This window comes from Trachemys scripta, chromosome 9, assembly GCF_013100865.1.
Source record: "Trachemys scripta elegans isolate TJP31775 chromosome 9, CAS_Tse_1.0, whole genome shotgun sequence".
In the NCBI taxonomy this organism is placed as follows: Eukaryota; Metazoa; Chordata; order Testudines; family Emydidae; genus Trachemys; species Trachemys scripta.
Genome location: NC_048306.1, coordinates 11,822,121 through 11,846,488, shown reverse-complemented (window position 1 = coordinate 11,846,488; position 24,368 = coordinate 11,822,121). Strand labels below are relative to the sequence as shown.

Here is a 24,368-nt window from a genome sequence, read left to right as displayed (position 1 = left end):
TGTACCCCCAATTCTATTCCTATTTAGCACATTTTCTAGTGATGACTGAAGGGTCTCCCCAGTTTGTGTGGTTTCCCTGTGTTGAATAACTTATGCCCACATTGCCCTAGCTCCAGCCAGATTCCCCAGACTGCAGTCCAACTCTGATCAGCCGGGGGTTTCCAAAGTGCTGATTCAGAGACAGCGTTGTTATTCCGAAGCGTGGACTAGGGCAAGTATTTATAAACATTGCTGATATGGTGAGTGAAAAGCAGGAAGCTGTTCTGCTATGCCCATGACTTCTCACGGGTCCTGCTTTTCAAAAATAAAAAAAACATCCCACCAAAAAATGCAGCCCTTCCTAGCTCACTAGCCTGGTTTCTCTGTACACCCCTAAGCATCAGCCCAAGGTTATCTGAAGCTTGCGTGCATGTCCCATCATCACCAGAGTCTAAGCCCTGGCCTACACTGGGGGGGAGATCGATTTAAGTTATGCAACTTCAGCTACGTGAATAACGTGGCTGAAGTCGACATACTTAGATCGACTTACTGTGGCGTCTTCACCAAGGTGAGTCAACTGCTATTGCTTCCCCGTCGACTCCACCTGCACCTCTTGCGGAGGTGGAGTACAGGAGTCGACGGGAGAGCACTCGGGGGTCGATTTATCGCGTCTACACTAGACACAATAAATTGATCCCCGCTGGATCGATCGCTGCCCGCCGATCTGGCGGGTAATGAAGACATACCCTTACTGTACTACAGTGGGTGGCCATTCGTTTAGCACTTTTTCTGAAAGACCTCCCTTTTCTTGCTTTCAGTCATTAGTTAAATGACACAGGATCTGAGCCTGAACCCTCTTCAGCTCCCACTGAAATCCAGTGTCCTCCTCAGGATCAGGCCCACAGTCTGCAATGCAAGCTGTTTCTAGCCTTGTAAAGCTCTGTGGGTTGGCTTGGCACTGTATACATTGTGAAGGTGTCGTCTTAGGGCCAGGTTGGGCGTGAGTAGCTGTCGATTAAGGACTTTTGCTCCAAGTCTCCAAGGATTTTTCTTCTGCCGGTATTTTGTCTCATTTTCTGCGTAACAAAGCGCTATGAGACTTCAGAGTGTCCTCATCTTTTACATAATAATCATAGAGATCTCCCATAAATTTATTTGGATAAATGTATCTGCCTAGGTGCATATGTCCACAAAAAGAGAGAAGTGTTGCACACCACTAAGCAAGTGGAAGCCTGGTTACGTCCTTAAAGTGAATAGCATTACTCCTGATTTACACCTTTGTGATCAGAATCTGGCCACTTGGGTTTATGATGCCATGTAATATTCATAGAGGAGACTCCAGTCTTACCTAACTGAACTAAGTTTATATTTCTATGTAAATCTGAATACATAGTTCTGCTTTTCTTCCCACTGGCTGGTAACTTGTCCATGGATTGAAATACCTTCCATGGGCCTGACTGCCATCTCCCTTCAACCAGTGTAGGAAAGCAGTGGGGTGAGAGCAGTATTTGGCCCAGTGGGGTCTCACCTGTGCACCTCTTCTGTAACAGAGGAGAGAATCTGGGCCATGACTTCACATGGGCCCTTCTATATTCTGGAACTTTTGTTTTAAAGATGAAAGGTCTGTATTTCGGGGCTGGTTATTTCAAGGATGAATCAGCTGTTCCAAGTTGTGTGGGAAATGGAAAGCAGTCCATTAGCACATTTCCTACAGGCTCAGCTGGGAACGGGAGGGAGCAAAATGGATGTCACTCACAAGAAAAGACCCTTCCATGGAACTCTAGGCAAGCATTATGGTTTTTTTAACCCTACATACTACAAGTTACGTCATTCACGGTTTCTTTTCCTACAGAGTGACTTGTGGTCTCTGGGAATCACAGCTATAGAAATGGCAGAAGGAGCTCCTCGTAAGTGACTGGGTATAGTTATTTGTTAAATAGTTAGCCTAAATTTCATAGACACGTTCTGTCCTGCTAGGTTAGCTTATCTCCTGCTCGTGTAGGGTGTGTATACCGGGTTCAGCTCTGACTGCCTCTTTTCAAATAATTAGTTATTTGACTCTTTTCCTATCTCTGCTCCTTTGCTCACCCTTTTTTCTTTTGATTCTCTCCTTCTGTTTCTTCACTCCTTGCCTGCCTTTGGGAAGATAGGGAAGCCATATGTTGCCTTCTAGAGCTGAGTTTAGTAGTGTCACTTCATTGATCGTTATATGTGGATATAGATGAGCAAGAGCGATTAAAGCTTCAGCGTAAATGTGGGACAGTTTTAGTTCTGGGGCTTCTACAGAGAAAAGCATCCCTTGAAAATGGTCCCCCTTCCTGTTGTGGCACGAGTCTTCACCCTATAATTCCAGATGGAGGATTCCTCCAGGAGGTTGGATTAGGGGCCAGTGTCAAGAAAGAGCTATTCACCTTCACGGTGCATCAGTGGGTGGGCTAATCCACCTCTTTGGCCTTCCCAGTTCTCCATTGCGCTGCAGCCCATGCAGTCATGCAAAGTGAAAATGCTACTGAAGCGAAACGCAATCAAATCTGAATGGGAGTGTTTCACTCCCGCTTTGCACTGGTGTAAGTGGCTGTCCCAGGTGCAGTGTAATGGAGAATGGGGCCCCCTAGAGAATAGAATTTTGGTCTGGGGTAAGTGCCTTGCTCACGCCTGAGTTTCACAATGATTACATCTATTCCCCCCTCAAAGCAATTTTGGAGATCTGGGGAGTGAGACTCCCCGCCCCAGAACAGCAAAAATACTTCAGCCACATGTCAATCACAATTCTGATTTGCTTCCATGATCTCCTCCCTCCTGCAATTTTCTTGCTCCTCCAGACACTCTCCTACAGCCACATGGCACCACAATTCTGTCAGCACGCTTCTGGCATAAATTTTCTTTCAATATTATCTACCAAAGTCAGATACTCCTGATATAAGACACAATTGTAGAATGTAATTTAGATGCAGGGTCCTGGTTATCTAGCATTGTTGTAGACTATTACCCTTGTGCAACAGGGTAGGTTTGTGCCTAGGAGCACAAGGCACGTGGGATGTTCTGCAGCATAATGGTGTGAAGACACAATAGGGGTGTTTGGCAATTGATGAACCTGCTGGAGGGGATCCTATTTATAGTCTAGGACCTGGCCTATGCTAGAGAGCACCTGGGCTGTGTTTATCAACCAGTCAAGATACAAGTCAGGCCAAACTGAGTTCTAAAGCATTTTCACAAATCACCCTCCAGTCTAGCTAGACCTTAGTCTTGAGGCATGAATCTTAGAGGATCTTTTTTTATGTAACAAACGTTCTTACTTCACACCATATTTCCTCATTTCAGTTGTATTTATTTATTGTATTTTCACACGGGCTAATGCTAGTAGGCAAATTTTAGGGATGGTGCGATAGTGTATTATTTCTATTGAGGTAGCACCTAGGAGCCCCAGGCATAGACCAGAACTCCGTTGTGTTAGGCACTGTACAGACACAGAACAGTCCCTGCCCCCAAAGAGCTTACGATCCAAGTATCAGACAAGAGACACTAGGTGGATACAGACAGACAGGTGTCAGAACACCAGGAAACAATGAGATAATAGATGCTTCTCTCACACCTGTTCTACGCTAGTGGGGTTCCATTGCCTTTAATAGGCTACATCTACATTCCGAGCCAGGGTTGTCATTCCCCCGCTCATATACACGCACTTGCACTAGCTCGCATCAAGCTAGAACGAGTATCAATAGCAGTGCAACTGCAGTAGCACGGTTGGCGGCAGCTGAGGCATGGCTGAGCCATGCCAACTGTGTACTCCCCCGTGTCAGGCAGGTTTGTACGCGGCACGGCTAAGCCATGCTTCTGCTGCTGCCGCCCATCCCCTGCTATTTATGCTCCCCCTAGCTCTTCAAGAGTAAGTATCCACGGGCAGAGGACTCGCACCTCCAACGTGTAGAGTAGATGTAGCCATCGAGTTACTTCTGATTTACACCCACGTCCCTGAGATGATCGGGCCTGATAGTCCCCATCCGTGTCATTCAGCCTGCAGTAGCATTTTGGAGGGGCAACCCTCCGCCAACATTTCCACTCCACACCCAGCAAACGTGACACATTGGGAATGTTCAGTGAAATGTACGGGGTGGACTTTCTGGGACAGGACAGGATTTACTTTTTTTAGTGCTGTTTTCAGCGTTGACTTTCTACAACTAAACCAGGAGTGGGTGTATAGAGAAAAAACCAGTGTACCAAACCCAGCGATGGAAACTTTAGAAAGCACCAATTGGTGTAATAAGTGGGCACAAAGTCCTTAAATACAGCGTATAGGGTGACCAGAGAGCAAATGTGAAAAATCGGGACGGGGGTGGGGGGTAATAGGAGCCTATATAAGAAAAAGACCCAAAAATCGGGACTGTCCTTATAAAGTCAGGACATCTGGTCACCCTAACAGTGTAGCCAAAACAGGTTCTTAGCCATATGCCCAGCTCCAATAGAGCAATGTACCAGTTCCCATGCCAGCTTTCTCTCTTCCTTCTTTTTCCCTTATGTCGCGTGCTATAGAGCGAGGAGGTTTAATAACAACTAGCTTATTGTTTATCTCAGCTGTAAACCAGGCCTATTAAAATAGATAAACATTCTGATCCAGAGTTTGACTTTCCCATTTAGGTGTAAATGTCCTTTCATCGCTATGAAAATGTGCTTGTTTTATAATCCAGTCAAGCATTCTTTGGCCTTTGTTTTGAACAGAGATATAAAGCCTTAAAAGTCTGAAGGGCTGCATTAATCATTTCAATGGAGTCCTTCCTTTTACTGAATCCTTACATCTCAGCTATCGCAATGTACACTCCGGCCCACTCAGAACCCTCCTGTGCTGCAAAGCTTTTCCTCCTCTGGGCAGTGAATTCTACTGAATAGCATTGAAGGACACTTCCATCCTTTACAATAGGAGGAATGTTAAAGGGCTGCTACTTCTCATATCAGAAAGAGCTATTCCGCACCCTGGGTATGTCAGAGGGGTCAAAGGCCAGGGGAAACCTGGCACTGCTTTCACGTACTCTTTAATAGCTTGTGTTTTCCTTTGCAGCCCTGTGCGATATGCATCCCATGAGAGCTCTGTTTCTCATTCCACGAAACCCTCCCCCAAAACTGAAATCCAGAAAATGGTAAAGATACTTTTAAAATATATTTTAGCAGCCTCAGGCTTCTGTGGGTTTTTGATCAGAGACTGTGATCTTATCAAATCTTACAAATGAGGTCTTGTCTACGCTGGTATTCCTGCTACTGATATAATCCCCTCTGCTACTGATGTGAGCTCCAAGTATAGACACAATTCATATTTGAGAAGCATGATCTGCACTGGGGCAGCTTACCCCAATTTGAAACCCAGCTAAGCTGCCCTGGTACAAATTGCACTGCCTTGGTGTAACCTGTGCCTTCTCTACGCTAGGGACTTGCACTGGTGGCTGAAATTTCAATGTAGACATGGCTTACTTGTGGTTGCTTTGATCAGTATTTATCAGAAGACCTCCAAGGAAAACCCAGGGTGCTGCAGGCAGTAGTGTTGGTGGGCCAGAAGGTGGCACTGTATTCAGATACATCAGTAATGAACACATTCCCTAGCATGAATTTAGGGAGAATTGTGTTTGTCTTTCAGATGAGACATAAAATTGTGATCTTTGATATGTATGGTCATTATGGACTTTTTGTAAGAGAAGCGGTGATAGTCTCATTATTATAGTCCAAATCCAATTTAGGTAATTACTGCCTCCTTAAATTTCCCCTACTATTTCAACTGGATACAGGAGGTGAAATTCTGCCCTCGGTTACATTGGTGTAAATTCACTGGAATGTCACAGAGAGCAGAATTTGTCCTAGAATTCTTTCTTGCTCTGTGTCCTGAACTTTCAGGTAGTGGTGTGATATACTGATAAAACTCCTGCTGTATTCCACCCCAGAGGAGGCTGTGCTTTTGTGCTAGCCAAAGCAAACTTTGTAAATACAGCGTCTTGGGATCCTGCAGGGTGAAAGGTACTTTGTAAATTTAAGCAAAATTTTATTTTCATCTGATTTTGTTTGTTTGTTTGTTTGTTGTTGTTTTTCCCCCAGGTCCAAGAAATTTCTTAATTTTGTTGAAAGTTGCCTAGTTAAAAATTACTTGCATCGTCCATCCACTGAAACTTTGCTTAAGCATTCCTTTATCCGAGACATGCAGAATGAACGGCAAGTGCGCATCATGCTGAAAGACCACCTGGACAGGACCAGGAAGAAAAAGGGAGAGAAAGGTCAGGTTAAAAATAATGCAAACATAGGCCCTCATCCTGCACAGAGCCTTACGGAAGGTGGAGCTCTATGCAGACACGGTGAAATTCTGGTCCCATTGAAGACAATGAGAGTCTTGCAAGTTGCAAGTGACCTCAGTGGTGGCAGGATTTCACCCACAGCATGTGTCTGCATGGAGCTGATTGCAGGATCAGATCCAAGGCTGGAATTTTAAGAAGGGTTCAGCACTCAGCTGGGCCCAGATTTTCAACAGAAATCAGTTCCCATGAAATCACCTAGATAAATGTCCGGATTTTCAAAGGAACTCAGTGCATTAAGTGCATTGAAAATCAGGATGTAAATGTCTCTACAAGAGCTGCAGGAGCTGAGCTCTTTTGAAAATCTGGGCCCCAAGTGACTAAATCACACAGAAGAGATCAATAAATCCATATCCTTGTTTTACTCCTACCTGGGCTTCCAACCTACTGATTTGTCCAAACCCAAGAATCTGAATTTGTAACAACTAAAACAAACTCTAACTTTGTTCTCCAAAGCAAAATTTAGAAAATAATCTGTTTTGGACTAAATGATTGATTTTGAATAAATGACCATATGTTGCATGATATCAGCCATGCAGCATAGAGAGAGAGAGCCATGGTCTAGTGGCCACTCAACATCTCCCTCTCTCTTTCTCCATCTGTATATTTTATACCTCACAAGGGCATTGTGAAGATTAGTTGAATATTAGAGCCTGTTTGTAAAGTGTAATGAAGATTAAAAGTGCTGTATAAAGTCTAAGTATTGGTTTGGCACAATGAGATTTTTTTGTATGTGAAATGAAACTATTTTTGCAAGGTATAATTTACTTACTGAAATAATAATACTACATTCTATAGCACCTATCATTTGAGGATCTCAAAGCATTTTGAGCAGTAGCAAACATGAGTAGGAAAACAACTTATTAAAAGGTTACACATTTGCCACTTGTGAAAAAGCTAATGGTAATAATTACATAAATGCTAGAAAACTACATTGTGGGGGGAATTCCTACTTATAGTCGGTGAGCAATGTCACTATTCATTATACACTTCAGTGACTTTAAAAAAAAAGTTGCAGAGACCCACTTTCACATTGTGTCCAGCTGGAAATAAAGATGCTGATTGTGTTGGGATGAAATTAAAACTTCAAAGAACTGCCTTCATGATAAAAGTTGGAAAGAACTTCAGAGTTACAACTTTGCTTCTTTATGAGCTGTTTATACTAAAGCTCAAATTAACCAGTGAACAAGGTGTTTCTCTTTTGTAATTAATTATTTTTATTAATTTTCATATGAATTTAGGGCTGGATTGACTGAAGGCCTCTGTTCATCCACAAAACGGGCATAGCTTGGCAGGCAATGGCAGTGCAAGCTTCCTAACATCCTCCCTCCAATCCTGTTCGGAGGCTCCCTTCTGCAGATCGTGCTACCGTTTTTTGGCTTCTTCTAATTGGTTCCAATGTGGACACCTGCTTACTGAAAAGTAGACTAGATCGATGAAACCCATTTAATGTAGACCACTCAATTGGAACAACCTTCTAGACTTCCATTTTCAAAGGGCTCTAAAGCAGTTCGTTTCCCAACTCATATTGATTTTCCCAGATCACCTGAGCTGGGTTTAAATGGGTGACCTAACGTTGAAAAACTTAGTAACCCATCTGTAATCATCTGAATAATCTACTCCTTCCGGAAGGAGTTCCATTAATGACTAGCTGAAGATGTTTTTCTTTTCCTTCTTCCATTACACTTTTAAGACTCTTAAAATCTGATACATAAAGGGCCCTGATCCAAAGTCCATTGAAGTCAAAACAAGCCTGTCATTGGCTTCAGTGGGTTCTGAATCGGTCCCTAAAGTAATTTGCTGTGATTCTGTGGAACCATTACTTAGGTTAGTATCGGGAGGTAATATACTCCTTATCTGTTTTGTTTTGTTTTTTTTATAGACGAAACAGAGTATGAGTATACTGGAAGTGAGGAAGAAGATGATGAACTGGATGAAGATGAAGGAGAACCAAGGTTAATTTTATTAGCTGTGTGTAATATTGGACTAACCAAGGCATTTTCATCAAAGGCATCTCTCCTCAGCTAGATGGGTTTTCTTACCATATTCTAACCCCCAATGCTCTGTGGTACCCAGTTAGCAATAACTGGTTTGTAGCTGTTGCATCTAAATGTTGAGTGTAAAGTGTCTGTCAAATGTTGTTTTCATAATTACCCAGCAACGGGGAGGGAATGTCTCAAAGAAGCAGATAATCAGCTTCAGTCTGGATTTTGTAGTGTAGTACAGTAAATACCGAAGCATGGCCAACCTACAGGGAATGATTCTGTGGAGATTTATTGGAACATTTACATTTGCTAGCACAGGCAGCAAGCCATTTCCCAGCGACATGTTATAACTGTTAATGTTATGGTGAGTCTTATAGAAACTTCCCTTTTGTTTCAGTTCCATAGTTAATCTCCCTGGTGAATCAACGCTCCGTCGTGAATTTCTGAGGCTGCAGCAGGAGAACAAAAATCGGTCTGACCCTCATCGACAGCAGCAGCTCCAGCAGCAGCAGCTAAAGGACCAGGAGAAATACAAAAAGCAACTGCAGGCAGATCGGCAGAAACGAATCGAGCAAGAAAAAGAGCGGAGGAAGAGGCTGGAGGATGTAGGAAATGGCTCGTATTTGTAATCCACGTATATCAATCCGTGACAAATGAAAATATGCCAATTTCAAGAATAGGTTTTGAAAGAAAAAGAAGCCGTGTTAAATTCTCGTCACCAGCTGGTTTGGAGTCTTTAACCCTGGTAGAAATTTGTGGCTTCTGACCGCTGAGATTAATCAGTTTTTTTAAAGGTTCTACCCACTTCCTGCTAACTCCCTGCCCATGTGCTCTGGGCAGTTGATGTGTAACCCCACTTACTTCAGTGTGGTTGGACCCCAGGAATGGGTAGGCAAAACAGAGGGGGAATTCTTACTCCCTTGCTCTTGTGCATAGTCCAAGTTCAAATCTATACTCGTGAGTCCAAACTACGCTGGTACCTGTGATAGGATTGCCCTCTGCTTTCATCGTGCTGCATTGCAGTTGCTAAATCAGAGTCATGTCTTTTCTTGGCTTCTGAAGCCATTATAGGACAGGTAAGCTGATGCTTTTGAAACACCAGACTGCTCCGACAATATCTAAGCACTCCAGATAATTCTTCCCTATCAAAATGCCATGTGCTGAAATAAGGAATTCTACGATTGGAGCGGTTGACCAGACAGCAATGGTTAAATCCTGGTACCATTACTATTAATGGCAAAACTGCCATTGACAAAGCTCCCATTGACTGCAGTGTGGCCAGGATATAATCCCTGAAGCTTTATAGTTATTTTAATAGTAAACACAACCACCAACTTCTGCTGGGTCATATTAGACTACATAACAAGTGTTTCCCCCACCTCCACCACTGATTATACTCCAGGAATAGAGTTTTTGGGCCTTCTGTTTTGGGAATGTCTCATAATTATGAATAAAAAGTGTATAGCTAATTGCATAACTAATAATCTTTAAGCAAAGAAGTAAAATTTAAAATGAACAATGTTATTCCCTGGCACTTATTCAGCATCAGAAGAGAGAAGAAGAGCTCCGGAAGCAGCAAGAATGTGAGCAGAGATGGCCAGAAATTAAGGCAGTTCAGCGGAGAGATGAGAAGTGTGAAGATGACAGAAGAATTGTTGATGAGGAAATGTGCAAAGTGGACGGACAGAGGAAATCAGAAAGGAAGCAGGTATAACTCTAGGACTTACTGGTGCAATTCATGGCTCCTTGTTTCTGTGGCTGAAATCTAAGTTCATTAATGGAGTCTCGTTCCTATAGGTCAGGGACCATATAGAGGGGCTTTTTTCATTTCCTCACCTTAACAGCCCCTGGCAACTCTGCCCCTCTCTACTTGTATAGTGTTGAATCATCTCCATTCCTTCAGCAATGCCAGATCTCGTCTCCCTAAGTTTTGCAGTTTTCCATGCTGTTCCTTACTTGTAAAACTTCCTTACTGAACTGGTCTGTAAAACCACAACCCTCCTCTCCTTCAGCTCATGCCTTAAGGCCTACTCTACTACGGTGCATGTCGAAAATTACTAAGAACGCCCCCGTAGAGGCTGTGCACTGACCTGGTGTGACGAGTTAGATCACAGAAACCCCCTTGGGAACTGCCAACTGATGTGCCAAGACTTCTTCTGCCCCTGCTTTCCCTGCCAGCCTGGGACTCCAGCACCTGTCTTGTTGAGCCAGACACGTCAGTCTGCTCCAACACAGACGCAGGGTCTGAACCACGTGTCCCAAAGCTGCAGATTTAGCTGAAAGCAACTTGAGAAATGTTCCTGTCTTTAACACTCAGAAACCCAACTCCCAATGGGGTCCAAACCCCAAATAAATCCATTTTACCCTGTATAAAGCTTATACAAGGTAAACTCATAAATTGTTCGCCCTCTATAACACTGAGAGAGATGTGCACAGCTGTTTGTCCCCTCCTCCCCCCAGGTATTAATACATACTTGGGTTAATTAATAAGTAAAAAAGTGATTTTATTAAATACAGAAAGTGGGATTTAAGTGGTTCCAAGTAGTGACAGACAGAACAAAGTGAATTACCAAGTAAAATAAAATAGAACACGCCAGTCTATGTCTAAGAAAACTGAATACAGATAAAACCTCACCAGTTCCAGTAAGCTTCCTTTTACAGACTAGTCTGGGTCCAGCAATCACTCACACCCCCTGTAGTTACTGTCCTTTGTTCCAGTCTCCTTCAGGTATCCTTGGGGGTGGAGAGGCTCTCTCTTTAACTAGCTGAAAACCAAATGGAGGGGTCTCCCAGGGGTTTAAATAGACTTTCTCCTCTGGGTGGAGACCCCCTCCTCTCCCCTATGCAAAGTCCAACTCCAAGATGGAGTTTTGGAGTCACATGGGCAAGTCACATGTCCATGCATGACTCAGTTTTTACAGGCAGCAGCCATTGCTTACCTGCTCCCTTGAAGGTCCTCATGTAGATGTCTTATGTGGATTGGAGCCTCCCAAGATCCATTGTCCCTCAAGTGCTTCTTGATTGGACACTTAATTTGCACATTCCTTTCTCAAGAAGCTGACCAAATGCTTTACAAAGGCTACTTAAAAATCAAGCCAGTGCCCAGCCAATATTCATAACTTTGAATACAAAAATGATACATGCATACCAATAGGATTAATAGATTCAGTAGATCATAACCTTTACAGAGATATGTTACATGGCATATGTAGCATAAAACATATTCCAGTTATATCATATATACTTGCATAAGCATATTCCTATGAAGCCTTATGGGGTACACTGTCACACCTGGGATGACTGGAGCACAGCACCCTCCTATCCCCAGCTCCCACTTATCTTTCATGCTGGGGAAGGCCAAGAGAGGGTGGTGTATGCCAGATTTGGCATACATCTGGGGACCTCTCTACATAAAAGGATGTACCTGCCCCATCATGGCAGCTTTCCGGCTTCTGTGTGAACAGTGCAAGTCTAGCCCTTTCTTTATATGCATTTCCTGTTGATTTAGATTGGATTATATTTCCCAGTAAAGTCAGAAAATTTGAAAGTCTTAATACATACAATAGGATACTGCCAGAAAGCATCAGACCTGGGATATTTCTTCTGTTCCTTGAAAGTGATGATTACGTAAAACAATCAAAAGATGGAAATGGAATACAATGCAGAATCCTCTGAGCACAATGTACATGAGATGGGCTTGGGGCATATGTCTTCTGTCTTCTATTTCATCTTGTCCTCCTGGAAAAGAAGGTCCAGGAAACACACACACACACACACACACACACACACACACACACACACACACACACACATGCACTTTCTGAATAAGTTAGTGAACTTGTATACTCAAGAAACTATATGATGTATGGTATACAATTAAAATAATCCCAGTCAATTACTTTTGACGTGATTGAAAATATAGTTATCCTATATGTTTCCCACAAACATCAGCCCATCTTTAATGTAAATCCCCAGCTCCTTTATTTTCCTTCTGAATATAACCAACCCCACTTTCTCCCTCATGAAATGAAGTTGAAATGGAAATATTTTCACCATCTCGATCTTGTAACAGACGCCAAGTCTAGCATTTTTCCACAGTGTTTTCACTGTGTTTTAACAGGTGAATTGCTTATATTGAATTGGAAACTTGGAACCCTTCAAAACTATAACGTTCAATAAAGCCACTGGCTTTTGGAAAAGTCATAAGAGTATTAGAAAGGCACCAATGAAAAATATTAAGCGAACACTTTGGAGCTGGCAGGGGAGTTTTTTCGTTATTGTTTTAGGTTATACTTCTTTTAAATGCAAATGCAGGAAGTTTTGGTTTATATCAGACTTCGCAAGATCCAGGATTCTATCCATTTTCAAAGGGGACCTAAGAGAGTTGGGTACCCGACTCCTACTGAAATTCAGCTCACGCGAGCCCCTTTAAGAATCCCACTAGGAATGTTTAAAAAATGAAAACATTAACATCGGCTTATTTTTAGAAAAAGGTGGAAGAAGTGCAACACAATAAGAAGTTACATCGGACTCTTCCCAAAGATCAGACCCAACTACTGTCTCTTCAGCACGACCACAAGCAAAAAAAGAAAGAGCTTCCAAAGAGCTCGAGTCCAGCATCACAGCGTCCGCCAAGCATTACAGGCAAAGAGGTACTCGCATAACAGATTGTTACAGTTACATTTTGTGATGTGCAGGTAACTCAGAGGAAGGGAATTGATTGGTCTTTTGGATAAACCTTAACCCAATTCTGGCCAAAGGGGGTATCTTCCCAGGCACTGTATATCGCAATGAAGCCTGATTGGCTACCACCTCTCCGTAGAGTACAGGTTTTCTCTTCATTACTTCTACTCCAAATCAAAGTGGATTTGATGAAGGAGAGGAGAATAGTAAGATCCTTCCACACAGCCAGTTTGGCCCACTTTCTGCAACAGCATGTAACCCATCTACTTTCTCTCGCTGTCATGTCCTTGCCTTCCAACTAGGGATGAATGAAATTTGTGGCATATGAGATTTGGTGAATCTCTGAGACTGATTTTAGGTTTGCAAAACTAGTTCAGATTCACAAACTTTTTTCCTCTATAATTTAAACCCGAGCACAGGTCTCTAGATTCCTGTTGCCAACGAACAAGCAATGTGACATCCTTTGCCACTCACTGTACTTAAAGATCTTTAGTTAGTTATTTGCAGTGTTGTTGTAAATGTGTTGGTCCCAGAATATTAGAGACACAACATGGTTGAGGTGATGTCTTTTATTGGGCCTACTTCTGTTAGAGAGACACGCTTTCGAGCTACACAGAGCTCGTCCAGACTTGAAAAAGAGCTGTGTGTAGCTCAAAATCTTGTCTATTTGGGAGGAGGGATAGCTCAGTGGTTTGAGCATTAGCCTGCTAAACCCAGGGTTGTGAGCTCAATCCTTGAGAGGGCCACTTAAGGATCTAGGGCAAAATCAGTACTTGGTCCTGCTAGTGAAGGCAAGGGGCTGGACTTGATGACCTTTCAAGGTCCCTTCCAGTTCTAGGAGATAGGATATCTTCATTAATTTCACCAACCAAAGTGGACCTAACAAAAGATATTACCCTCTACCACTTTGTCTCTTTACCTAATTAGTTCAGATTTGATGGATAATGCATGACCATGTAGTCAGTGACTTACTTTAGATAGTGCTTCAGTTCTTTTTGCTAATTCAAAAAGGCTTTTGCCCACAAAATGGATTCTTTATATGTGTATCCCACTGATTGTTTGTATCGTGTCATCTTGTCATGGAGCCAAAGCTCCTTTGCTTCCCTTATTGTATATATTATCCTATAATTTTTAGCCCCTTTTCTCTTTTTTAAACTTCCCAGCCAGGGGCTCAATCCTGCAGCCAGTGGAATTACCACGTGATTAAAGTTAAGCATGTACTGAAGTGCTTTGCTGGATTGGAAGCAGTTTGCTAGAACCTTGCAGAATCAAGCCCTGCGTGAAGCTATGTGTAAAGTATGGGGCATGAACAGTATGGGTGATATTTCTAGCAAAGCAGCTTCCAAAAGATCTCAGTAAAGGCTTTGTGAAATGTGTGTGTGTGTGTGTCTAGAAAGCAGAACACTGCTGATAAGCATACTTTGTTCCAGTATCTAAATGAGTGAAGTCTGACGTTATCAGTGTATGAGCTTTAGATTAAGAGATCTGCAGATGTTCACAAGGTTTCCTCTGTTGCTGATAAATTAAATGAACTATTTTGCTAGAATTTTGAAATGATACATTTTAATACTGCAAAAAACCCAAGCAATGATATGAAATCAATTTAGGGTAACAAAAGACCTAAGCGTTTTATTACAATAGCTGTTTGTGAAAACAGAAGAATGCATAATTCTGTTTGAAGTGCAACTTAGCTATCAAAAACAAATGTCTCCTCTCCAAGAGGTTTATTGCATTAAGTAAGTAAATAAATAATGTAGTGAAATCTGAATTAGTTCTTTTGGAAGTCAATGTTTGTTTTGGAAACCTAGCCACGGCTGTGTCAGCAGGTTGGGCCCACAAAGAGAGAAGCGAGCTATTTACTAAATACATACCTACAGAAGTCAATAAAAATGTTGTGCTTCTGCTAAACTTTCTGGGGGGTGGGGAGAGCAATGCATCTCTGTTGAGCCTATATAACTTTCTGTTTGTGATAGCCAAGGGAAAAACCTACAGCAAAATGTCAACTCAAATATTCATCTCTTTTTGGGATGTATTCCGTAAATGACCTCTTTGTATTTGAATAAAATGTATTGTAGAATTTAGTTCATATGGTTACTGTTAAATTTTAAGCTAAATATTGAATCCTGACATTACCAGTTGTACATAGCTGGACTCATCTGGAAGTATGCATCACTGGGGGAAAAAGATAAGGGGAATCAGATAAATATGCTATTTCTTCAGAAGTACTAATTGTCTCTTGTGTTCACTGTGCCACACTGCAGCCATTTATTTATTCTATTTTTGACAGTAGATTATATTTAGTCATATTTGTACATCACTATTTTTCTGAAAACATGTTGGAAAAGAATTGCAGGGTCTCCCAGCTAAATAAAAATCAGTGGAGCTGGTAAAATATTTTTTTTGTCAGATTTTGGAAAAAAGCCAATTGCTTTTCAGTTCAACTTTTGTTTGTTGTCATTTAAAAAAATTCAAAATGTTTTGATCATCTCTAAAAATTAGGTCTCATTGGACTTATCAGTTGTATCGAACTTCCGCCTGCTTTATTATCCAAAGAGGTGCTAACTTCTGCGCTACAAAAAACCTGGATACTGACAGAGGTTACTCCGTCTTCCAGAGCTTTTTCTGCAGAAATCCAATTTGTTAGGTTCATTAGTGCTTTTAGTTAAATGACTGTTGACATACACTCATGCCCAACCCTCACTGGCTCTACAGCTGAGTAGAGAGAACTAAAAAAATTTGTTCATTATGACCACGGAAGCTACTCTTGAGAATTCATTCGCTTAGCTATAAAAAGGGATGACTTAGCATCAGTTAATGGTTGTGGCTAAATTACAGCGCAAGACAATATACCTTTGGGTCTGCACTCCAAGGGAGGTGGGCACTCGAGTGCTGGGGCAAGTCCCTTAAGCTGAGTCTTCCCAGAGCTGATCTCAGTGTCTATGTCGTTCTGCAGCTGGGTGTAGCCCTGCCTGTGTGTCTCCTAGAGAAGGCTTAAGAGCCTGGCTCAGCTAGACAGGGTAAAGAAGGCCCAGGCTGGTGGAACAGGTGGGCTCAGTGGTATCCCAGTACATCAGGTGGCACCTTAACGGGGGACAACCCGTCACAGTCCAAAGTACTTTAATATTTTCTTTTTTTCTTGCTAGTGACTGGGGGTGGGAGGGGGTGGGGGACTTGTCTTTTATTGATAGAGGATACAAAGGATGAAAACTTGGCCCCACTGCAATCAATGGGAGTGATGCCATTGACATCAGTGGGGCCAGAATTTCACCCGAAGTTCTTGGTGTACTTTGGAAGTTTGTTTGTTTTAATGAAGTCCTTTTTCCAATACAGATCTGTGAGACTAGTGGGAATCATTCTCCATCACCAGTCATCAGCATGTTCCTAGAATATGCTCCCAACAGTGTTAATGCCCTTCCTACCATAGGCATAAGTACCCAGATACAGTGATAGGTGCATTAAAAAAACCTGCCTAATAAAATAAAATATCTGGACATAAAATAGCTAGGAATGATTTAGATCTCTGGGTAGCTCTGTAAAACTGTTCCTATCCTTCTAAATCAGAGGAAAGGCGCAAGGTTTACACTAAAGAACTGGAATTAGTCCTGTTGAGTAAAACCAGAAAGAGCTGTAGGATCAAAACTGTGGGAAAGCAATTTTGTAGTGAGCAGGGCCTTTGGAAATGAAAGCATCTTTGTACAGTTTAGGGCATTTTCATCTGCCAATTTACATGGTGTGGTTAACATTCCAAACTATATAAAATGCTATAACGTATTTTAATGCAGAAAACCACCTGTAGTAATGTCTGCTTTGTCTGGTCAGGTGACTGTATACCAGGAGGAGAAGGAATGGGTGCAGCAGACCACACATTGCAAAAAAAAAAAAAAGGCGGAGGGGGGGAATTCAATGTAGATTTTTAAATCCTGTTGAATGACATAAGGAAAGGTCCCCCTCCTCCTATGGGATCTCAACTAATAATACATTGGGTGGCATGAAAGAAAACAAATTGCAATCCAAGCATCTCACAGATGAGACTTTTACTTGGCAGTACCATGCTGCAGCGAGTTTTACTGCAGATTGGAAGCTTCATGCAAAAGGTGAGGTTCAAATTAGGGAGACTGTGTAGGTATTGATCCTTCACTTGGATCTACGTGGGCAGATCTTACACCCACACGGAGTCCCGTCAGAGTCAAAGTGGCTCTGCACAGACATCAGAGTGCACCCCCAGGGATCTGATGGCAGGACTGAGGCTGTTATCTGCAATGTGTGTGATTTTTATTTCTTGTTTTCAGGCCGAGGACAGAAAGAAGAAAAATGATGGGATGCAGACTCATCTCAACTGGGCAGCAGTTCTTGGACATGAAGCCACGCCACATACTAGACTAGGTTCTGGCAGTAGTTCTAGTCCTTGCACCCCAGCTTTGCAAAGAGCAGTGCTAGCGCAGGTAAAGTATCGTTATTCCATTAGCAGTATGTAAAACATGGGGTGAAATCATGGCCTCACTTAAGTCAACTGCAGTCTCAGCAGAGGAGGTAAAAGAGACCTTCCTCCCTCTGACCCCCCTGCACAGCTGACTAAGGGCTGTGACAATCTAGCCCTAAGAATTTGTTGATACATCCTTTCCTGATGAATTATAAATGGGATTATATGCAGATTAGGGCTACATTGCAGATTAGGGCTAGATAACAGCTAATTTCAGATATTTTGATGCTTGACTGCACAGACTCTCTGATGTCACTCTTACATGTGTCACAAAAAGCCTGAACCAACTATGCTGTTTTATTTCCTATGGAAGGAGTTTATTCTGTATTATTTATATAGCACCAGAAAGGTACATGACACTTTACAGAACAAGTGAAAAAGGTGGAGAGTCCCTGAAGGCCTTGACACTGGCGAAATTGTTGCCAACCTTGTGAAATATTCTGAAAGCACACGGAGGTGGAATGAGGAATAGTTATCCATGTAGGGTCAGATTTTGCTCCCATGTGGCGCCTGGAAGATCCCATGTGGAGTTCCTCTTGCTGAGTTTTCTCTGTGTTCTCCCCTCATTGGCCGAAGATTTGCCTCACCCTGGAAGAAGTATGGGATTTGACCTAGAAGCCTTATAAATCCCCTAAAATCTCCAGGGAGCCAAGTGGGACACCAGCTTTCTCTTACACCTTCACACCTAGAGGATAGTTAGTATAGGTCCGTTCACTAGGACACCACATATGCATACAGGTTCTTCCCAGGCCCAAGACCCCAGTTCTAAACAGCATCCCAAAGGGCACCAAGAAGCTGCCACTTTCCACTACTGTAGAGGGTTTCACAATTTCCAGAATAATTTTTTCACCGTCATAACCCTGGAAGACTTCTCAAATTAAGATGTGGACCACACACTTCTTGTTTTCTATTGCTGTTGCTGTCATCTGCTGTTCCTGCTTCAGGCCCCAGCTTTCCTGAACTAATACAGCCGTCTCTGGAGAGGCGTCTCTTTTGTGTTTGTTTGTGTGTGTGTGCGGTTATTTTCTTAAAGTGTGAGACCAACTTAGGCACAGTTCATCCTCTTTCCCCTCACCTCTCAGGTTATATTCCACACTCTACTTCACTTTGCTTGGCTAGGAACCATTGCTGTAACTTTTTCATGATCCTTTTGATTTTTCCTTCCTTGTTCTCATGACACTCATCCATATACCTATTTTTTACTCCTATCCTTACAGCTTCTGCCCCGGGTGAGTTGCCCAAATCTCTGCTATTTGACTCTGTATACTAACGTAACTGTCCTAAAACTGGAAGTTGGCTTAAAGATTCCTGTATCAAAGGCAGAAATTATATCTACACATGGTTTCCAAAAAGCCATACTGTGTAAGAATCCTTCTCTTACATCAAGAACTTTTAGTTTTGCCATTAGTCTCAAGAAGAAAATGAGTTTTGTGTTTTCATTCCTTTTGTGAATCATATGAATGTACACACTATAACTTAGCATTTTGGGGCAAGGTGGAATGAACCAATGCATTCTTGCCACATGTGCTTATGGTAAAAGATGGCTCAGAGACCAGTCAGTCATCTGCAGCATACAAGACTCAGAGATATAGACTGGTAAAACTAAGTATAGAGGGGTAAAGTTCATTTGTTTCTCAAAATATAATACCATTGACTTAAAAGTAAACTGTAAAACTAATACAAAAACTGAATTAATCCCAGATGTGTGTGTTGAAGTACAACTATCCAGGCTTTGAAAAGTTAGAGTAGGGGCTGTATGTTGTCATAGATCAGACTCTGTGAGATCAAGTGACACTTAACGTATATCCGAATGATTAAAAAAGAAATCTCATCACAACCACTAAGACACAGAGAGCCTGATTTGGAAGTGCCTTGCGCTTTGTGTAGTCGTGTACACCCATGCAATGTTGGTGTAAAACATTACCACATCCTAATGGTTACATTTTCCACCCACTCTTCACTCACTTTGCATACGATAAGGTGCAAAGCTGTGGTGAATGAAGCCCCATGATTATCTGTGATGCATTCTGGGTAATCTTCAGAATAATGTGGTGCCTGAGACTTATTTTTAAAAAAATCACATATTTCCCCTCTTGCTGTTTCCCACAGCTGGGTTCATGGAAAAATTTAGTGCACAAATCTGTGATGAACTCAGTTTTCATTGGCTTTGCGGTTCACCTGTAAGGATTTGTTGGACATATTTTCTCAGTTGTATACATTAAAATTTATAGAACACTATTAATGTCCTACTTTTTTGCCAAATTAGAACCAGAAAGCTGGCTATATTAAAATAATCAGCTGTGCGTTAAATCATGAATTGATCCAAGCTCTGCAACAAAGATACCAGTAATTTAAAAAAATCCCCTTCTTTATGCCATCCTATGACAACATGTGGATAGTATCTAGGAACGCCTGTGGATGCACGCCAAAATGTTATTAGGGCTGTCCTCACAAAGCAATCCAGTGTGTCTTGTATTCCCCCTCTGGAATCTTTTTCAAACAAGGATGGCCTTACTGCTGAGTGTTATGTCCTCTTCTGTCATAATTCACATGCAGCAAAGAGCCTATTACCTCAACTCAGTTAGGATCCATTCTTTGGTCCCAGTGCATCTTTCTGAAACCCACAGGGAAACCTCAGGGGTTAGGAGTGGATGGGATGCCCTCACTTTTGCTTATAATAAAAACCGTAGGAGATTGAGCTCTATTTAATTCAAAATCATCAACAGAGCTTTTCCCTGTAAAAACGATTCGTTCGGACAAGCGCAAGGAGATGCAGTATTAACTATAGGGCTTAGTGTGACATCCACCATTGTACAAAGAGCCAGGACAAGTCCTACTTAAGCTCTGTTAGGTTCTGGTTTGCAGAAGATGTCACAGGATGATGGATTCCGAGTTATCACCAATACCCCAGGGTGCCACTGCTTTTGATTTATAGGATGTAATTCTGGCTCCATAGAAGTCAGTGGCAAAACTCCCTTAGACTTCAGAGGGGCCAGACTTTCACTCATTGTTCATAAGTGGGACCTGAATGCTATGTTAGCCTTGGGCTAGCTATCTGCACAGGAGTAGATTTCACCCTTAGAGCACATGGTTGGATTTGTCCAGTCACTGGGACCCTGATTCAGCAAAGCAGTTAGGCATGTGCCTAATTTTAAGCACAGGAGTAGTCCCCTTGACTTGCATGCTTAAATTTAGGCACATACTTAAGTACTTTGTTGCCGCAGGGCCTAGGAGAAGATGGAGAAAAATGTTCCTGTGTATTGATAACATACTGGTTATAAAACCCAGACCTATCCCCAGGTTACACCAGTTTAGGGAACAACTTGCAGCCACAAATAATTTTGGTTAAATAAAGACTATTATTAGTAGCAATCATGGAGGGCAAAAAAGTTATTTTGGTCAAAATGAAAGGACGCAAGCTGGAAAAATAAATCATTAGATGTTCTAACTGCTGATAAAGCTATTTACTCCAAAGAGAGTCAACCTAACTTATCCCCCCAAGACTGAGATAAAGCACCTTGAATCTCTAAGCAGATGAAATAGATAAAACTGTGTCCTGCATCTGGTTTTCCTATCCAAGCCTGGAAAGTATAAACTGGGATTTGCTTACTTTTCTTTTATACTTCGTTCCTTTCAATATTTGTTAAGGAATCTTAATGAGGACCTATTGTTCCCGTAAAGTAATTAGTCCAGGTTGGGTTATAAAGAAAAGACTTCAGAATCATAATACATTATGTTACTGAAATTCTGTGCCTAGTGCTTAGTTATTTGTTTTACTTGTATTTTTTTATAAATTACAGTATTGCTCCTTGAAAATTAATGAAAGATTAAGTAAATAATAATCACCTCTGTTTATAGTATCTTTCTACTGAGCATTGTAAAAAAATTTTTACAGACTTCAGTTAATTAGTCAGTAAAATACCACTATGAGGTATTGTATAGAAAAAATGTGTAAAGAAACTTCACTCATCATTGAACTGCGGCTACCTCTGGAATGAACCACAGCAGCTGTTTAACTGAGCATAGCAACACACTGTAGCAGTTTGGGACAAGAAATTCCCACTGAATTCACAGTGGGATTTTAAGAGGCAACATGTAATTTGGTTAAGATACAGGTTTAGCACCTTTATTCTTATAAAAAAATGGCAATGGTATCTTTAAGGACTGGAAGTGATCCTGGTTTTATAGTGCTTTTGAAAGGAGGTACCTTGAAAGGAAGCAGCAAGATGTTAGCATGCTTGGGCATTGCTTCAATCCTGAATCAGAGGGAAGAATGTCAACTAATGAATAACTAATAGCACTTCCTGCAATACCTAGATGTTCTCTGGAGAGCTCCTGCCATGCTTAGCATGTGAGATCTGACAGGATAACAGCATGAGAGATTATAGCTGCAGGCATCTCTCTGATATTACTAACAAAGCCAAATGGATTGCTACATAGAAATTCTTCTGGATGGACCCAGCTCACACAACATCATTGCCAGATATTCTCCCTTAGTCTTTTCTTGAATCCAAGAAGCTTGCTCTTTTCAGAGATAATCATCACAGTTGACTTTTTTGTTTTTTTTCACCCGACAGATGAGTCTAGTTACACTGCGGAGCTAGATTAATTGTTTTTATAGAACTCAAAAGGATTTTTTTTTCTTAGCCAGAAACCCTAAGTAGCAAATGCTGAGTACTTGGTTCTTCTGAAAGTTTGAGTTTTAAAGTCTTTAAACATTCTTCCATTAGAATGAAGAGCATAGGCGAGAATATTTTCTTGCCAGTTCAGGACAGCTGCTGGTCAAATACAACAACCTGCTTTTATCAGGGAGCTTTTTTAAACAGACATGGGCCCAAATTGGCACCCCTTGATTTGATTCTCCCTGAGCTTTGGTGAAATTTTTGTTTCAAATCTGATTCATGGCTTGGTCTCGTCTTTAATTTGTACAGCTCTTGGGGAAAAAACTGTTAGTTACATTTTGGGAAACACGTCTGCAATACTTAACTCTGAAAATGGGAGTATTTGATTGCTTTATATGCAACGTGCATACTTGAAATTAATTCTTGCATGAAATATTCATTTCAAAATCTGTTTGATTTGCAGCATATGTTTTATACCATCCAGTTAAGCAGTTGGCCATGTACTACTAATGAAATATTAGCTTTTATGGGAGGTTTTTTTTTTTGAGCGTGAATGTGAAATATAAGAATTTTTTACTGGCAATATATTTTATGGTACCCATTATCATGAAATCTTGGTACACCACATCCTGAAAATAAATAAGTTCCTTTACAATGGTAAAGATAAATAAGACTGTATTCATGATCCAGTGGTCCTTATTTAATGCAATATGTCTGCTTTGCCAAATACCTGGCTAGACCAATAGTGTGGTGGTGGTAGTGTTTGTAGAGTGATTCTGCTGGCTGGGGGATAGCGTTTGACATAATCTTCATTTGTTTGAAGAGTGAAAACCTCCGGACCAGTAGAGACGTATACCACAGCAGTTCACTGTCAGACATGGTGATAACACCAACAAGCCCAGGACAGGATGATGTATTCTGGAGCATTTGTCAAAATGAAGAGCAGCCTCCAAAGGTACTGGAAACTGAAGGGGTATATCTTTCAGCTGGACGTTATTAATAGTGCCTAATTCAGCTCCACTGAAGTCAGTGGGATTCATTCCATTGACTTGCTTCATTAAGCATTGAATAAAGTCTTTTACCCCCATATACACGACCAGAACTTACACATGTGCCTTGATACCACAGTGATGGGCACATGACAGATTAATTCTCCCCTTGATGCAGATCTGAAACCTGCTGGTTTTTTTCCCCCCATCTCACTATCCATTTCTGGGACAGCGGGCTCTCTGCCTTGGACGATCCTTGATTCCCCAAAAGGAGAGTTGTAGAGAGAAACATTAATCTACAGTTCATTTACAGTTGCTAGGAATGGCTATTGCAGATTAAACCCAACACGCTGATGAAGGGGTTATGTGTAAAATCTTGGCAAAACTCCCACTGACCTCAGTGAAGCCAGGATTTCACCTTGTAATTCTGTCACTCCCTTCTTTTCACTGCATCTTTACACATGGGTTAGAATAGACTGATCGGATATTAGTAAAATCGCCCAGGAGTTCAACATTGGTTATGGGGCTGAAGAGATCTTGCTAATCTGGAAAGGATCATGTAAAAACATGGATTTGGGTAAATATAATAATATCTGGTCTAACTGAGTGAGTGCTATGTATGTCAGTACATGTAATATATCTATAGATATACCTCTACCCTGATATAACAGTATCCTCGGGAGCCAAAAAATCTTACCACGTTATAGGTGAAACCGCGTTATATCGAACTCGCTTTGATCCGCCAGAGTGCGCAGCCCCGGCCCCCGGAGCACTGCTTTACCGCGTTATATCCGAATTCGTGTTATATCGGGTCGCGTTATATCGGGGTAGAGGTGTACTTACTTAGCAAGACCAACTATTTAGGTTTCTTTCCTCCCTGCTCCCCCAACCTCCCGTCCCGGCTTTGAAGAATCTAGTTACACTACAGAGCTAGATTATTAGTTCACATCATTAAAAGGATTTGTTGTTCCTTTTTTAGCCAAAACCCCTATGTACAAGTGCTGGATATTTGCATATATATGTTCTACTGCCTCCTGGGTGGGTGGGTGTGTGTTTTTTGTAGCAATTTAAGTAATTCATCCTGTAAGCTGGTTGTCCCTAGACAGGAACAACATTTATGTGACCAGAACTGTATTTCCCCCATTCACTACAAAAACTGACCCGGCCATAATGTCGTTTCCAAGAAAAAGACACATTCCCAGAATGTCCCACTGGAGCATTTTTCTTGTATGTGTTTTAGTCTGTCTTGTATTTGTGCAGGGCATACATTGAGATTATTAACTGAGTATATGATATCAGAGTAG

At 41.6% G+C, this 24,368-nt stretch overlaps 1 protein-coding gene across 1 annotated transcript in view; it reads left to right on the top strand.

The window, feature by feature from the left end:
• The window catches only part of NRK (Nik related kinase), a 126,730-nt gene that overhangs the window by 61,055 nt on the left and 41,307 nt on the right, over positions 1-24,368 (top strand). Inside the window, exons 8-16 of the mRNA XM_034781124.1 lie at positions 1,832-1,886; positions 5,033-5,111; positions 6,055-6,230; positions 8,188-8,260; positions 8,688-8,895; positions 9,834-9,998; positions 12,778-12,942; positions 17,263-17,415; positions 22,899-23,030. Coding sequence (XP_034637015.1) covers positions 1,832-1,886; positions 5,033-5,111; positions 6,055-6,230; positions 8,188-8,260; positions 8,688-8,895; positions 9,834-9,998; positions 12,778-12,942; positions 17,263-17,415; positions 22,899-23,030 — 1,206 coding nt within the window. The remainder of the gene's footprint in view (positions 1-1,831; positions 1,887-5,032; positions 5,112-6,054; positions 6,231-8,187; positions 8,261-8,687; positions 8,896-9,833; positions 9,999-12,777; positions 12,943-17,262; positions 17,416-22,898; positions 23,031-24,368) is intronic.